General features: G+C 41.8%; 1 protein-coding gene across 9 annotated transcripts in view; it reads left to right on the forward strand.

Moving 5' to 3' along the window:
• The window catches only part of tcf12 (transcription factor 12), an 86,766-nt gene extending 70,388 nt beyond the window's left edge, over positions 1–16,378 (forward strand). For 6 of the 9 annotated variants that reach the window (XM_026937489.3, XM_026937491.3, XM_026937492.3 and 3 more), the window contains 10 exons: positions 15–85; positions 3,078–3,219; positions 6,605–6,678; positions 7,571–7,642; positions 8,189–8,380; positions 11,639–11,753; positions 11,945–12,110; positions 12,296–12,528; positions 13,043–13,196; positions 13,423–16,378. In XM_026937489.3, coding sequence (XP_026793290.2) covers positions 15–85; positions 3,078–3,219; positions 6,605–6,678; positions 7,571–7,642; positions 8,189–8,380; positions 11,639–11,753; positions 11,945–12,110; positions 12,296–12,528; positions 13,043–13,185 — 1,208 coding nt within the window. In that variant the 3' untranslated portion in view covers positions 13,186–13,196; positions 13,423–16,378. The remainder of the gene's footprint in view (positions 1–14; positions 86–3,077; positions 3,220–6,604; positions 6,679–7,570; positions 7,643–8,188; positions 8,381–11,638; positions 11,754–11,944; positions 12,111–12,295; positions 12,529–13,042; positions 13,197–13,422) is intronic. The other 3 variants (XM_026937493.3, XM_026937495.3, XM_034299581.2) reach the window with 2 other exon arrangements.
• Positions 16,379–16,725: the final 347 nt, after the last annotated feature.

Consider the following 16,725-nt stretch of genomic DNA (forward strand, 5'->3'; position numbering starts at 1 on the left):
TTGTGTCATTGCAGCTGCAGCCAACAGAGGTAACGCAACTGGAAGTTCTCAGACTGGAGATGCACTGGGGAAAGCGCTCGCTTCGGTAAGCCCTCAGCTCACTCTCTTAATGCTCTTAAACTATACAGGAGTTAAAGGTCATGTTGTGTAATATGAACTGATCTTAGTGTAAACTTGCTTCATGTTCTCTGCTTTTGTAATCAGCATATTAAAGTGTGGTGTGTGTGAAGCCGCAGACTACTGAGCTTTCTAATATAATGGCATGGTTAAGTCTTTAGAATAGAAGACTTGTGTGCTTAGTGAGCGACATTGCTGAAAAGCTGGGAGACTGAATAAGGTCACAGGATGGGTTTGTGGATGTTTGTTAGACATAAGCCAGGATAATTGTGCTCTTAATCTCACAGTGTACAAGAGAAGAAGCTGTACATGAAATTAAACTTCGCTTTGGATAATGAACTCGGCGTGTTTGTGCTAAGTTCTGAAAGTCAAGCACACAACAACCTTGCACTCGCTCAGCTGAAAAAACACTTATTTTCATCCTGGGGAACTGCCACACTTCAGACAGCTTACAATAATCTTACAGTATTTTTTTTGTCTTTGACTAGAAGCACATCTGGGCTCATTCCTCACTTTTATGATTTTGCCACTGACAGCTAATACACACAGACTGTTTCAGTGTCGACCTATTCATCCAGTGCTTATTTTACAGTGCGCATAAATGGCTAACTGCACAAACTGCCAAGCCCACAACTGCACACTCTGGTGTACACACAGCCAGAAAATTGTGGGGCCGAACGATAATCACAAATTAAGTCTTTTTGTATTCGGCGACTCAATACCATTAGCATGACAAAGCAGCAGCGAAACGGACACGGTGGGGCCTGGGTGAGGCCCGCCGCGCTGCCCGTTGTGCCCCTTTTGTTGGCGCTTCTTTTAGACGGGACGTGCTTATTGGCCCCCCGCTGGCGGGGAGCAGCGTGACTGATGAGGGGGCGGGGCTGAGTTTGTTGTTGGTAAAATGAGCGGTGTTAGAGCGTGAATACGGCAGAAGTTGCCTGGGCCGATCAGGGTCAGGAGTCACAGCTATAGAGCAGCAGCAGACAGAGAGGCTCAGAGCCTTTGTTTGTTTTACTGCTTTAGTTCAGAGCACCACTACTGTTGTCACTAATACTGGGGTGACCTCCTTAAGCCAATTTTAGCTTCATGTGAGTTCCTACTTTTTAACTTGTGAGTTGTATCATTTATCCTGAACTTCTCAGCTGCATTTAAATTCACGCGGGTACGTTTCAGTTGAGGATTATCATCTGTGTGGATGAACAATGATTCTGTCTCTTTGAGACAATGTGGGGGGTAAATTACTCTCTTCACCCTTTCCCCCTCTCTTTGTCCTCCCACCATTTCTGTCTCTCTCCCTCCATTCCTCAGTTTCCTCCAAGAGAGATCCACTTGCTAAGCCTCAGGCAGGATTTGCAGAATTGATTGAAACACAAAAGTGGCATTTAGGATTTAATAAGAAGATTAATAATGATAATGATAGTACCAGCATTTTTGAAATTCAAATGAGCTCTGTGATCCCCTGTGAGATATGTCCTGAAACTTTAGACCCGTTTAGAATCAAATCCTGCCAGATCTGCATCATGTCCATTCTAATTAGTGGGAATCAAATCAAGTACTCCAGCCAGCCCCAGAATATTTTCCGTAGCGGAAACCCAAAACATTGCTATCAAAGAAGAAGAATGCAATATGTACTCTAATCCGGCGTTTGTCTAAACAAAAACTAAATCTGCTCAGGAAGTTTCAAAGACTTTAAAGAAATATTGCAGCATTTTCTGCCTAATCTCTGTCCGCAGCATCTGCAGCGCATGTGCTAATATGTTTCCCTGTACTAAGTAAATCTGTCTTCTAGCGCACTTACACTAGAAGTCTAAAGGCAGTCGTTAAATTCGATAAATGGTCACAATTAAAAAAATTAAATCGTAAAAGGTAACGTAAATTTAATTAACATAAATTATTATTATTATTTTTTTTGTTTTATCTTGTAATGTGATGGAAATTAGCTAATGTCTTACCCAGGGTGTTCTTTTGAAGTTTCAGCCAACTTTGGAGCAGTACTGTTTTAAAAAAATATATATGTATATATATATTTATATATATTCTGTGAGACAAGCAAGTCAAACATGGAGGCAGAAAAGCTTTCTCTCCCTCTCTCTCTCTCTCTCTCTCACTCTCTCTCTCTCACACACACACACACACACACACGCACACGCTTGCGCGCACGCACTGGTTTAATGTGCAGTGGCTGGCCGGTGCCTGATGCAGGCAGGCGCTGGTTATTGGGCAGGCAGAGAGGCGAGGGTGCTGCTTTATTACCTCTCATCCATAACTGGAGATGAGACACGGCAGGAGCCGCGCAGCCACGCAGCCACGGAGCCAGGCTCATTCACTCTAATGAGCTCCCAAAGAGAGATTAATGACAGTGTCCTCTCTCTCTCCCTCTCATTGCTCTGTATTTCTGGTTCTCTCGTTTCTTTCTCTTCTGTTTCACTCTGCATTGTGTAGGTGTCTCCCAATCTATCCTATGTGCTATCATGCAAAATAATAGGAATTAATGGAAACTTGGATATAACTGTAACCAGTATTTTAAAGTGACTTGCCATCGTCTAGTGACCTGATATTGTATATTCTTCTGTGTGACTTGCATGTCAACGGGGTGCTGCGTGAGGCTCTGTCTTCCAGAAGGGCAGCAGACCTACGAACAGGGCATTCTGGGAAATGAGGCCAGTGTGCAGGTGTCATGCAAAGCGCTGTGCACAGAAGGTGTTTTATTTTTTTTTCTGCAGCTATTAGAAAAGGCGGTGTAGGTTGTTAAAGCCCCATATGTATGCAGTGGGGATTTTATAGCCTCTCAGCCAGTAAAATCAGCAGAATTGATGAGCCAATTCTGGCTGTGGGACGCCAACAGAGACCATAAAGCCAGAGAGGGGAACGACAGGTTGCACTCAGAAAGCGTCTGTGAGGTTTCATTGATGGTTTCATCTCTCTCTCTCTCTCTCTCTCTCTCTCTCTGTGTCTCTCAGATTTACTCTCCTGACCACACCAGCAGTAGTTTCCCCTCTAACCCATCAACCCCGGTGGGCTCACCCTCTCCGCTCACGGCCCAAGCGGGTGCCGCCTCAGCAGGTACGGTGGTGACAGCAAGCGGCCCCCCTGGAAGGGCAGGTAAAATATCAGTCTTGTCACTCTGAGCTTACACACCGTCATCTCCATGCCATGTCTTTGTCATGCTGCCTCGTCTAACCCTCACACTGCTTATCACCTTATTCACTCTGTACTCAGCTCGCATGCTGCTTATTATTCTGTTACACACATTATAAACACACACCTGTATTAACTATTAGCTATCCCTTACTGTAATCACATGAGGCACTCTAATGGAAGTAAACATTTATGCTATGATTTGATACATGTCTGAGCTGCCTAGGCATTGATCTGAGGGGTCCGGGCTATTCCTCATGATCATGAAACTCAATCTGCTTCTATGATGGGCTCTTTTGCTCCGCTGATTTGATTGCTACTCAGCTATGAGACTCATGTCAGAATATTGAAAACTACGCACACTGTAAAAACCTGGTCTAAATGAATGTTTATTATTACTGATTATGATTCATTCTTCTGAATCACATTGTGGGAGCAGGTATTTGAATTGAAGTAGGGACAGAATGAAGACGACACACTTTTTAAATTTTCTTTCTTTTCATACAGTGCAATAGGGCAAAACTGCACTTTTCTAGAATATTAAAAGCTTCATCATTACTTCTGTAGAAATGTTAAGTTGGATAATTTCCTTCTAGTTTTGACTGTTTTCAGTTTTTGTTTGAAATTTAGTTCATTTCTAGTTAAAATCGCTTTTTTGGTTTATATTAGATTTCAGTGTTTAGATATATTTTTATTTATAGATTTCAGTTTTAGTAATTGGTTTTTGTGTTTTTGATCCTTAGATAGGAATGCAGTAATACATGCTGCACTAACCAAGTTAAACAAACCAAGTTAAACTTGTTTAATTATCATTAATGGTCTACATCTAAAAATCCAAAGGACATTGTTTAAGGACAGTTAATATTGTTTAACTACCTTAACATTTCAATAACAGAAATGAATATGCAGTTAATATATATTTTGTATGCAGTAGGAAGTAAATATAAGTAAATATAACATTTTGTGATTGTATGACTTTTTCATAACAGTAAAAATAAGTGTACATTTGAAGGATGTTAACACTTAACATTATATAACAGTAACTATATTTAGATTAAAAATAAACAAAGCCTGAAAAAAATTTATTTACACTCTTAGATTTATTTCAGTTAGTTTTGGAAATTTTTTTTATTTTATTATTTTCAATTTAATGTTGGTGTATAATTTTTTCAGTTTGCAATTTTTGTTTAAGATTTCTCTGATTATTATACACGCTATAATCGCAGCATGCACGCAAGTGAGTACGCATGCATGTGTGCGTGTGTTGGCATAGTGGCGACAGCTGTCTCCGTGTCTGTCCCTCTCCTCAGCCTCAGCTGTTGTCCTGCTCCTCACACAGCTGTTCCCCCGTTCAGCCCGACCCACAGACCCCCTCATTTATTAGCCTGACTGACTGCGCAGGGAGCATGAGGGAGGTGTGAGCATGAAGAGGAGAGGGATGACTCAGCTGATGATGTCCATACAGAGGAAACGCTGTTCTCCTCTCAACCTTTTGCTCCCTTAAAACAGCAAACTGTCACCGAGATTGTCCCCTGACCTCATTTTCTGTCACTGTGTGTTCTTACCTCCAGACATTACAACGCCAGAAAAGACTGCATAGGTTTGTTTTGGTAACTTATGTGTTTAGCTAATGCAGTTCATTCATGTTGAACTGAAATCACTACCAGTTTGTGCCATTAAGTCAATTTCTACTTTGTGCATGTAGTCAAAGCGTCCTTTGTTGTTGCGAGTTTGAAGGTTTTTTTGATCAGTGGAGCAGCTATTCTTAGACAGCGCTGCGGAATGTGCCATGATGTTATGATTAAGCACAAACACCTACATCTGTTCTTCAGGATTAGTTCTTTAACCGAAGTATTAGACGTCTCTGCAGCACAGACCTGGGCCTCTGCTGCTGCTTCTAGCCAATTAGACTTCAGTCCACGTGGGATACGGTGCACATACACTCATTTGTCTTATGCGGCCATTGGTGAGAGAGGGCTTTATTAAACGCTATGCTCTTTTTTGTGTACACAGAAGGAGAGAAAAAGAGCAAGCCCCGTAATTTCTTGCCCCAAAGTCATTTTTAATAGCCCGTTAATGAAAGTCTGTTTCTCAGGCCTTTGTGTTTTAAGGAAGAAAATTCCCCCAGATGGGGCCCTGCTAGCAGTTTTGGGAGAATGAATGGTTGGAAAGTTCTTACCTAAACACTCTCACCAAGGGGAGTGAGGGAGAAGAAGTCCTAGTGGTATGGGGTGATGAACGCTCATCCCTTTTGCTCGCTTTAAAGAAGATCTCTAACCAGACATGAGATTGATAAGGCAAGATGCAAGAGTGAGCCATGGCAACATGTAAGCAGAGGTCTATAGTGCAAGTAGAGCATGATTAGGTTTGGTCCTTTTTGCTATGGAGACAGAAGTCAGGTTGGACCAGAGCTCCTGCCTGTAATTGGTGCTCAAACACTAAAGTAAATAACCTGCGAGTTTTGTTTAGGTCCATTGCCATTAGGGATGTTTGACCTTTTTTTTATTAGATACACAAACACACAAAGAATCCTTGGGCGATGCATGACTTCCTGTAGCTGTTTGTTTGCCAGTTGGAGAGCAGTATTGTACATAATTGAAAGTAAGAAGGAAGAGAGGGGAAAATAACCCCCTCCTTTTTGATTTGCGATTAGCAGATGTGGATTCCTTTAGAGCGAAGATGATTTATGGCCAGTCAGAATCATTGCACTTAGACTAAGAGCAGACCTCAGTAATTTACATCCTCATTACAGTGCTGAAATCAGACACACACGCACGTTTGCATAACACACAGGCATGACAAAAAATACACCTACTTAGTTACAAAGTTTTCTTTTGTGTTTTTTTTTTTTTTTTGCTTTACATGTGTTTATTGACTGTGTGTGTCCATGACCTGAAGGTCCTTGAGCTGTGAGATCCTTTTGGGTTTAGAACTTGGTCTTTTCCAAGCAGTGCCATTGCAATCAGAGTCAGGGGAAGTGAGACAGGGTCTGAGCCAAAGCTCTTATCAGCATCCTGCATTGTTCTCACAGCATTTTTAGCCATGACTTCATTAATGAGCGGAAGTAGTGCATGTCCCTCAGTGCTGCTGTGGGTGGTGGTACAGCCCCCGACCCCTCTCATGTTGCAGGATGTAGCTTAGTCATAGGAAATGATGCATCTGGACCTGAGAGGAAAACAGCCCACATAGAGAATAGCTGGAATTGCACGGAAGGGGAAATGAGCTTTGGCCTCTGTTGGGAAGTGGCCTGAAGTGTTGATCAGCCATTTCTTGGCTCTGTATGGTAACTAGGAAATTCCACATTTGATAACCTCTTGCTCTCTCCTTTTCTTTTTTTTTTTTTCTACAGGTACTACCCAGTGGCCTCGTGCAGCCGGACAGAACCCGTCTTCCCCGAATTATGAGAATTCTCTCCACTCTCTGGTATGAGCCCCTTCTCTCTCTTTTCCTCCCCTCCCCCTCACAATGAACACTGTTTAATGGACATTGCAAAAGTGGGTGCCTGGCTGCTGGAGAGGGGGACAGCATTACACACACATTCCTGACTGACAAATGTCAGAGAGTGGTTTAGAGGGGGAGCGTGATACAGAACAATACTCATCCCTCGGGGCGTGTCTTCTGCCATCTGTCTGCTCCGGAGAATGCTGAGTGGGGATTGGCTAGGGTGTGTGTAGCGGAGTATGGGGATTGGGTATAGGGTTTAGGGAGATGAAGATTGGCTAGGCTGTGTTTAGAGTGTAGGGTGTGTGTGTGTGTGTGTGTGTGTTGGTTGGTGGGGGGGAGGGTGGTTGGTATGGGGATTGGCAGCTGTTGCATAGGAGTAGTGCTTCTGGATTCCAGGGCTGACTGGGGAGCAGAACCTTGATGGGGATCACTTTACACACACACACACACACACACACACACACACACACACATACATACACACACACACACACACACACACGCCTGCTTCCCACATCATGCATTCACACCATGGGGTGTGTAAGACAAATATTTACACATGCACTTTCAGTGCCACCTGTGGCTACATTTTTGTCAAGTGTCTGATTTGGCGGTGTGAGCTACTGTGAACAGCAACAATCCAATAGAGTGAAAATGGCCAAGAATGGACCAGAAAGTTATTAATCATCACCAATTCCAGGAATTCTGATGTTTATGCTTAAGTGGTTTGATAATACCTTGCATCCTTTCTTTAGTTATGTATGTATCTTTATCCCTTCCTGCCTCTCTACCTCTCTCTTTCTCGCTCTCTGCTTATCCATGTGCCAGTTTGTAACTGTCTCACTGCTCTCCCGTTCCTGTCTGACTTTAGAAAAATCGTGTGCATCAGCAGCTGCATGAGCATCTCCAGGATGCCATGTCCTTCTTAAAGGATGTCTGTGAGGTATCCCTGCTTTTTAGCTGCCTTTCTTGTCCATCACTTGTCTCCTTACTGTGTGCCGTTTCTTTCCTTTCTCATCACCAGCCTTGCTATGATTCAGTCTGTCGATGTATTCTTTCTTTTTTTGTTGTTTTTTTTTTGTTGTTTTTACCCCATATCGTTTCATTTTAGTTATACTCATGCTTTCTTTCAGCTTATGGTAGTCACAGTCTAAAAGTCTAAAAGACTGTGTTAAAGTCTTAATAGGCAAGAACTTAAAAAAAAAATTCATACCATCATATGCTAGAAGAGTCCATTTTTTTTCATAGGTTTGTCCTTTAGGAGGCCTCGGGGTGCATGTATGACTTCCATTGGGTTCACATGGCTAGACATCTCATTTTTCAGTTTTGTGGTTTTTTCATAAATTTCATTAGTTTCTGTTCCATTCTGGATTGCTGTATAATTTAATGCAGTATTTCTTTTTAATAATGTTCATATATTTAAACCCTGCTCTCATCTCTCTCTCATCTACCCCCTCCCCCCCTTGTTTCCATCTCTGTCCTTTTCCAGTCTCGGATGGAGGATCGTTTGGACAGACTAGATGATGCGATCCATGTCCTCCGGAACCATGCCGTAGGTTCTACCGCCTCTCTGCCCAGCGACATCCACAGCCTGCTGGGACAGACGCACAACGGACCAATCACAGCCATCGGCACCAGCTTCCCCACGTCCGGATTGGTCACCAGCAGGACAGCATCTATGGTAACAATCACTGTGTTTATTCTGCCTGGAAAACAATAACCTAATTGTTTCAGAGCTTTCTCTGAACTTGTTCTTTTTTTAATTTCTGCCAAGTTCAAAGTCCCCCATCGATCAATGGCAGTTGTTTAAACAAAATTTAAGCCAATCAGCAAAATATGTCCGCTTTTGAGTCAGTTGCAGACAGAGAAAGGCACGCGCTTTTTCATTGTGCTTCTCCAAACAGGCTAATAAACAAGGCAGAGCCACCTGTTTAAAATGAAGCCTCAGTCATGTGCTGAAACGGAACCATTTTCCACAGTGGGCCATTTAACTTAAACCCACATACTTTCCATATGCGTAATGGCTGGCCCAGGGCACGCACTCTCTCTCTCTTTCTCTCTCCTCAAGCTTAGCACAGTGGTGGATGGATGGGAAAAGCAGTCGAGGTGGGCTGGAGTTTAGCACTCCCCTGGAACAGTTCAGCGACTCGGGCTGTGGGGACTGGAGCAGTGTTGTGTCATGCTAAAACACAGCATATAAACTCACTCCCTCCTCCCTCGTCTTCACACATGCAGTCCCTGCAGCAGAGAGCACAGCTGTAGGGGAAGAAACAGAGGAGACTAATGTTTTCCCATTAATCCCCCTGCGCAAAGAAATAATCCAGGACACTTTTTTTGTGCTTTTCCTTATAAAATGCCCACATTTGTCTCTGGAAGGATGTGAAATATTCTCACTATGAAATTCCTTGCAAAAGCAATTTATTATATTAGTAAATCAGTCTTGGTGCCTTTGGGATTGAATGTGCTTGGAAAGTGTGACCAGTAAGACCTTGATCACATATTATGGTCATTCATAAAAACAGTTTGCTTCACACTTGTTTGTGTAGATGCGCTGTAGCATTGGGGCCCTAACACACATTGTTTTTGCTGTGTGTTACTGTTACTCAGCTCTTGTCAACGCCCATTAACACTGACTAGGAGTGTTGAATTAGTATCAGAGCCAGATGGAGTAAAAGTTCTATGATTGGCTCTTCAGCCAAGTGCACCAGTACAGAAGAGAAAAAAAAACCTTTTTTTCCCCAGCTTCTGCTCATCTTGTGTAGCTATTTGTTCTACATTTTTTTGCATGAAAAAGGTAGATAGTTTAATAGATTACATCCAAAACCACATACTAACACACTTACTACTATGACCGTGTAATAGGCATAGACTACAGTTTTCACGTGCCGTTTATTACAGTAATATGCAATTTGATAAACAGGATTTTTGTTAAGATACTAGGGTTTTAATTTAATTGTTTTAATATTACGAGTACAGATTATTGCCCCTCCTGGTATGTAACGCTCTGTCATTTCAGACAGGTGCAGCCTTGGGTGACTCTAGTTTGATAACATTGACTTGATGCGCTATTCAGTTTACAGTCATACATGCAGTTATATTCAGAGCTGCATCCATGAGGCATGTGTTTACAGATTGAAATTGTGATCAGTGTGAACCCGAGAGAAAGCCTTCCAAGCAAAGCAGACAGCTTCAGTTCTCCATTAAACCTTCCACACTAACGATAATGTCGTCCTCATCCCAACAGAACCAAAGCTCTCATCTCACCCATGTCATAATTCCATTTTGAGGAGAAAATCTGAGGCCTGGATGTGATTTCTGTATCAAAGCCTCTGGGCTTAGTGGCTTAGTGTGTGTATTAGAACCGGAGATTGAGAGCCGGATCAGTGATGTGATGACCTGTTTATGTCCCTGTAAGAAGGGCTCTGTGTCACTGCTGTCAGTGAACTGTGTGCTCATACAGATACCAACAGAGCTCTCCCTCTCCATCACACACACACACACACACGCCACAGGAATACACACTATAAGACAAAACCCTGATTCAGCATGGCTGATACACAAGCTTTTATACTGCCTTCACAAACACACACTTCACACACACCATATACACACACCCCCTTGCTGTCTATCTCTTTGCCCTATTTCTTAACAACTCAGGAAATCTGACACCTCAGATGAGGGTGTGTGTCTGTGTGTGTTTTTGTGTGTGACCTAAGTCTCCAGCTGTATGGTAATCAAGCCCGAAAATGGCCGCCTTCTTCGGCTGGCGGCCCCCTCAGCTCCTCCTCCTCCAGCCCAGACAAAGAGTTGTTTGGCCACCTGTTGAGAGCAGAGCTGAGATTAGTGCATGCTGCTGGGGGAGGACAGGGGGTTTGGCAGGGTTAACAGAGGCCAACAGTGACTTAGGATCACATTCCTAAAGGAAAAAGGGGAAAGAGCCACCCCACCTCTTTCGTCTTCTGCTTCCACTCCTCTCGTTGTTGTTCCTGTTGCTGCTCGTAAGGGAGACAGGATCTGTGGGGGAGCGAGTGGATCCCTGTGGTGGAGGTACAGGAGCGAAGTGGCCTTTCTGACTCTCTGAAGGAGACAAGTAGCAGAAAGCTGGCAGCAAATCGCTCTGGGTTTAGTTTGCTCTGAAGCAGCCACTCTCTGGCTCTCTTGCCAATAGCTTGATCAAATCCAGACCCACAAGAAACCAATGTTACTAAAACCTGCTGTAATCTGCAGCGGACATGGAAATCCTAAAGACGTTTACTGTTCTGTTTGACAAAAATGGGTTCCAGGATTTGGTCTTTGATGACTGTCATGGTTGTGAAACAGAGGAAGTGTTTTTTTTAATGTGTGGGTGAGATTTCTGAATGTATACCATCCATTCTTCAATTGGATTAGTCTGGCGCTTCCATTTCCACATCTTAATCAGGCAGTAACCGCAGTTTAACGTCATGTTACTGTTTAACTTCTATTTACAATGTACAAAGAAAGAAAGAAAGTGAAAACTGATTTTTCAGCAAACAGCCTGTGAAGGAGATGGATACAGGTAGAAAAAAGGCAAGAATACAAAACACTGAATAGGAAGCATCTCTTAATAAAAAAGACTCCTGGAAAATATTCAGTGAGTGTGTTAGTAGTCATGTTTCCTGTGTAGTTGACTAGAACTACTGCATGTCTTTGTGAGCATGTGGTTTAGGCTGCAAAGGTCGTTCTTTGTACTATGAGCAGCACTCAGTTCTTCAGAGACGAGGTCATGTGCTACAGTAGGAACAGGAAAGCCTGCCGCAGCTCTTTGATGTGGAATCTCAGGCACTGTGCATAACTCTTTGGTTTTAATGTAAATGGATTTTCTTCTCTTCTGCTTCATGAACACTTTATGATCAGAAAGACCCTTGATGTTGAAGTTCTGTTCTCTGACTCATGTTCTCATGGTGATGTGTTCTGACAGGGTCCTGCTCATCGTGAAGAGACAGTCAGTCTGAACGCAAACCACACAGGGCTGCAGAGCACCCCGGGGCCGGCCTCTAGCGCCGAGCTCAATCACCAGGCTGACACTTTCAGAGGTTCACACTCTTTTGCTCTCAAATTTAACAATTTCAATAAACCCATAGACAGTTTATAACTTGGCTAATGTTGTATTAAGTATGTTAACTGTCGTATTTAAAGTGGCATATAGATTATAACTATTGCGTTTGTGTGTGTGTGTGTGTGTGTGTGTGTGCGCGCGCCTACATCCTGCATGCTTTAAACGCAGGCCTCTCTGGTAGCCTGGCATCTCAGGTGGCTCCACCTCTGGAGCTTAAAATTGAGAATCAGGACAAAGATGAAATGCATGATAACCACTCCTCTGATGACATCAAGTCTGATGACGAGAGTGATAAAAGGGACATTAAGACGCCCAGAGGAGGGACTCGAACAAGGTATGTTATACCCAGCTCCCTGCTCTATGCAGCCCACATACAGTTTCCTTTACATTTCCTGTGAAAATTAATGGGTGCTTGCCTATTTACAATCACAAACAAGCATACAGTTTCCAAAGTCAGCCAACTGTTGTGTGGTTTACTGCCAACCTGACTCTAGCATGTGTTCCTGTTTTTCTCCACAGCAGCATTAATGAGGAGGAGGACCTGAACCCGGAGCAGAAGGCAGAGCGTGAACGTGAGAGGAGAATGGCCAATAATGCACGAGAGCGACTGAGAGTGAGAGACATCAACGAGGCGTTTAAGGAGCTGGGCCGCATGTGCCAACTGCATTTGAAGAGTGAGAAGCCCCAGACCAAACTGCTCATCCTGCACCAGGCCGTTGCCGTCATCCTCAGCCTGGAGCAGCAAGTCAGGGGTCAGTCCCTCTTGCATCTGTAATACTATGCATGTACATGATTTTCAGAGGGTTAAGATTAATTGGGCCCATATATTAATGCTATTATTTTATAGTACCACAGACAGCGAATGTTAACAGTAGTGCTACACTGTGAACAGCACTTTGTTATATTATTTAAACAAAAAGACAATAAGGAATGGAAATTCAACTGATATTTTCTTCTTATTTAAGCCCCTTCAAGTAGAGTTAGGCTGCAATATATCGGCATTGTAGTATGTATAGTGTAGTTAAATAAATGCCCAATAAAGTGTCAATTAAGATTCAGCTTGGAGCCCAAGTGCAACTTTAGAAGTGTCTGTTCCAAATGAACTTCCATGTAATGTAGCTTTTTGTGACATATTTTTAAAAAGTATTTTTTTTTTATTGCAGCTTTTATAGACACTTCCTCCACAGTGGGAGGTTTAGTTAAAATGAGTAAAATTCTTACAGAGAATGTAAAGCTTAGTTTGGTCTGTTAATTTCCCCCATCCAGAGCGGAACCTGAACCCCAAAGCAGCCTGCCTTAAGAGGAGAGAGGAGGAGAAGGTTTCTGGTGTTTCGGGGGAACCGCAGCAGACTCATCCATCCGTTCACCCTGGGCTTACAGACACATCCAACCCCATGGGCCATCTGTGAGCACTAGGCAGGTAAGCTCAGCAATGGCGATGTGTTTGCAGTACAAAGTTGCAGATATGTTGAGTAGGAATAGAGTAACATTAAGAATGTTTATAAAATTGAGCTTTTTAGTATTGTTAAAACTCTCTGAACACAATGCACATTTGAGAATGTAAATTTTAAATTCAAAGAGCGAGTAAAACAGGTTGTTTGACACTGATCTAATCCCACTCATAATTTCTTTATTTGAACTTTCAGATCAAAGTGATGCAGAGGGAGTGTGTAAGATTGCATTGGTGACCTTGCTTTCCAAGGGCAGACAGGACTCACAGCTTGTGACACAAATTTGAAAAGACAGAGACCACTCCAAGCTAAATTCCAGTCAAGTGACCCCGAGCTCGAAGAAAACTGGCAAACGCCAAACTTCCTCCAAAGTCCAAAATTGTATAGCAAATTTCTGCCCACGAGAAACATACTCACAAAAACCGAAAGCCCTTCAGCACATATCACTGTCTGCAAAGCAGCGTGTCACATCTGTACAATCAGAGACTGTCGCAGTCCCCCTCCACCCTCCACGTGGAAGTTGCATTGTGCCTAAACTGAATTGACGAATGCATTGTAACAGCAATTGTTTTTTTTTTGTTTGTTTGTTTGTTTTTTTATTTTTGTTCCTATTTATTATGTTACTGAACTATAAAGTCTATGTTTAAAGGGAAAGTTATGACATTGCTTTAAGAAGCTGTTTGGCATTTCAGTAGATCTTCAGTTTGCCAAGCTCTGAGTGATTCTGCTGGAGCAGCACTGTGGAAAGATGCTCTGGGCCACCACACAGATTTAAAGCATCCAACTCGTAGCAGAGCCTCTCACGTCTGTGGCTTTCGAAATGATCAGAGTCTCAAATGTCCTCCCCTTTTTGTCTAGAAAAAAAAGAATAAGAAATAATATATTATTTATATTTATGATAGATTCATTCCACGAACAACAGCATGAGAAACCAAAACTACCTAATGATGCGTGTTTAGTTGAGATTCCAGGACGCAGACAGTTTAGTGTAGTGGAGAGACGAGTGTGTTTTTGCTCCTTCCTCTGTTCTGCAGATGCAAGGCCCCGATGGCAAACTGGAGCTTTACTGAAAGGTCAGAGGTCAACCACAGGCTGACATGTTTATAGTCATTAGTAAGTAGTTCAAATACAGAGAGCAGACCAGTTACTAAACCCTAGCATTCCCTGCATATTTCATAGTGTCTTAACCGAAGGAAAGAAGGACTAATCATGGGTCCTTTGAATTCTTCAGCCATATAGTGTTAAGTGGGAAGAAAATGGCATATTTCCATTTATTGCAGTTTGTTGGTTTTCTGATGTTACATTATTTGGTCTCTGCTTAGTTGAACAGCAGTGGTCTTCTACGCTTAGCCTCAAGCTGAGAAATTAGACATAGCTAATATCAGACAGAGTAGACTCAAAACGATGACCACAGCATCACCTGGCCTGAATTGAAGTTTTGCTTGATTTTCTTTCTGTCTAAAACCAGTAACATAAAAAAGAGAAAAAAAAATCACAAAAAAAATCATTACTCTAAGTAACCACAACGTTATATGTTTATTTGTAATTGTATACAAAGCATCTTTCTAGGCTTCATAGTAAAGCGTATATTGTCCTGTGTGAAAATAGAAGAAAGATATTCTAAGTTACTTAGGATGGATTTGTCTCTCCCCCAAAGCAGTGAAGTACTTGATACAGTGATCAGAATGTGTGTGGGTGTGTGGTGTGTGTGCAATGTCCAAAATTCATACGCTGTGACAACAAAATCAGCAACCAGGCGAAACCATGAACAAAAGCATTTTTTTTATATCAAAAATCAACATCAAGTTTTTTTTTCCTGTGTATTTTTTCTTATTGAACATATTTTGGTCTTAATTCGCTCTTTAAATTCTTTCTTTCCCCCTTCCCTTTGTCTTCCATATGCATGCTCAACTCCTCAAACAAAACTGCCACATCAGAAAGACAAAGTCTGAAGAACAAAAAGCTATTGCAGAAATGTAGACTGGATCTCAGTGTATTAAAACTGATTTCTGTCTACTCCTCTCTTCCTCCTTGTTTTCTTTTTCTCCCTATTTCCATATCCTCGTGATATCTATATTTGTCTTTGTGGCCTTGTTATACATTTCAGTATTGAAGCGCTTGTGTTGTTGCTGGCTGAGGTCGATCGAGGTTCTGTCATCTCTTTGTTAGTTGTCCTGTTTTCTTTTTTTCCCCCTGTGTTTATTTTCTGCTTTTTGTTCCTTTGCTCCTCTGTTGGATATGTTAGACTTTGCTGTATGCCCTGATGCTTTCCCTCATAAAAAGTATATGAAAAGGATAAAAAAAAAAACATTTGGCTTATTTTTCACTGTAGTTAGCCTTTTATACAATAATATTGTAAGAACATTTCTTGAATTCTAAATATTACTCTTTCTAGATTTTTGAAATCAAAAGTTTTGAGTAAAAAGTTTCTTACTTTATTTTACTATGTTAGATAGTAAAAAAAAATGTACGGTTATTTACCATAACCTGTCCACTATTATTGAGAATTTATGAATAGCATCTTAAGAGCATAAAGTAGGATTGTAGCTCGAGGTGTAGTGTGTATGGGGTGTTGTACGAGCTCGATGTTCTATAGGATGTGCTCTCATCTCTGGCTTTAGTCTGCATTGTTGGTGGATTAACAGATTTGTACCCCTGTCAAAAACCAAGGTATTGTCGAACATCAAGAATAAAAGAAACCAGCAGCAAGAAGTAAATTTCTTTTCTGTCTCTGTAACAGAAAACACAATATGTATATAACATTTATGTAGCAATAAATGTGCCATCTTTTTTTAACAAGACTGTACGTGCGTTTATTTCCTTCTCTTGACAAACACTTTCCTGTTTACCTTCCAGTGCTTTTGATTTATTGATTGAAACCTCATGTATGTTTGTTGAGCTCATGTACAAAAATGTATTCATAAGATAGGGTTCTTACGTACACAGTCCTGCCACAGCATCTCCTCGTTAGAAGACTTTTCTACAGTGGATTTAGGCCAAATGAAGAACTCTGTGCAACTCCATGCAAGAGTGTGTTTTATACTATGTAACTGATTTTTTTGAAGGCATATCAGTGGACCATTGTAGTCTGTATCAAAAGAAGTACTATGGAGCATATGTTTCTATTTTTAATAAAGTGTGATAGCAGCAAGCCTGCATCCAGTGCCATGTTTTTAAGTCTGTCTCGCACAACGTTCCAGTTCTTATGCTTTTTTGTTGGAAGAGACTGAATCAGTTAATTTGCTTTTCATTTTTTGAAGCGAGGTGTGAATGTATCTATCTTTAAGTTCTCGCCCAAGCACATCAATGTTGCTCTGGAATACAATATAAAAAGATCAATCTCATTCATTCATTTTTCTCTGTTCTTTAAGCTCAGTGGTGGTCGAAATGTCCTCAGATGTCACGTCTTATTTCTCCTTTGTTCATTGGTGGGAAGATGTTGAGAAGCTCAGCTCGTAGAGCCGAGTCGAACAGTGTATCGTGGACAGGAAATACAGA

Source organism: Pangasianodon hypophthalmus, chromosome 25 (assembly GCF_027358585.1).
Source record: "Pangasianodon hypophthalmus isolate fPanHyp1 chromosome 25, fPanHyp1.pri, whole genome shotgun sequence".
Taxonomy (NCBI): Eukaryota; Metazoa; Chordata; class Actinopteri; order Siluriformes; family Pangasiidae; genus Pangasianodon; species Pangasianodon hypophthalmus.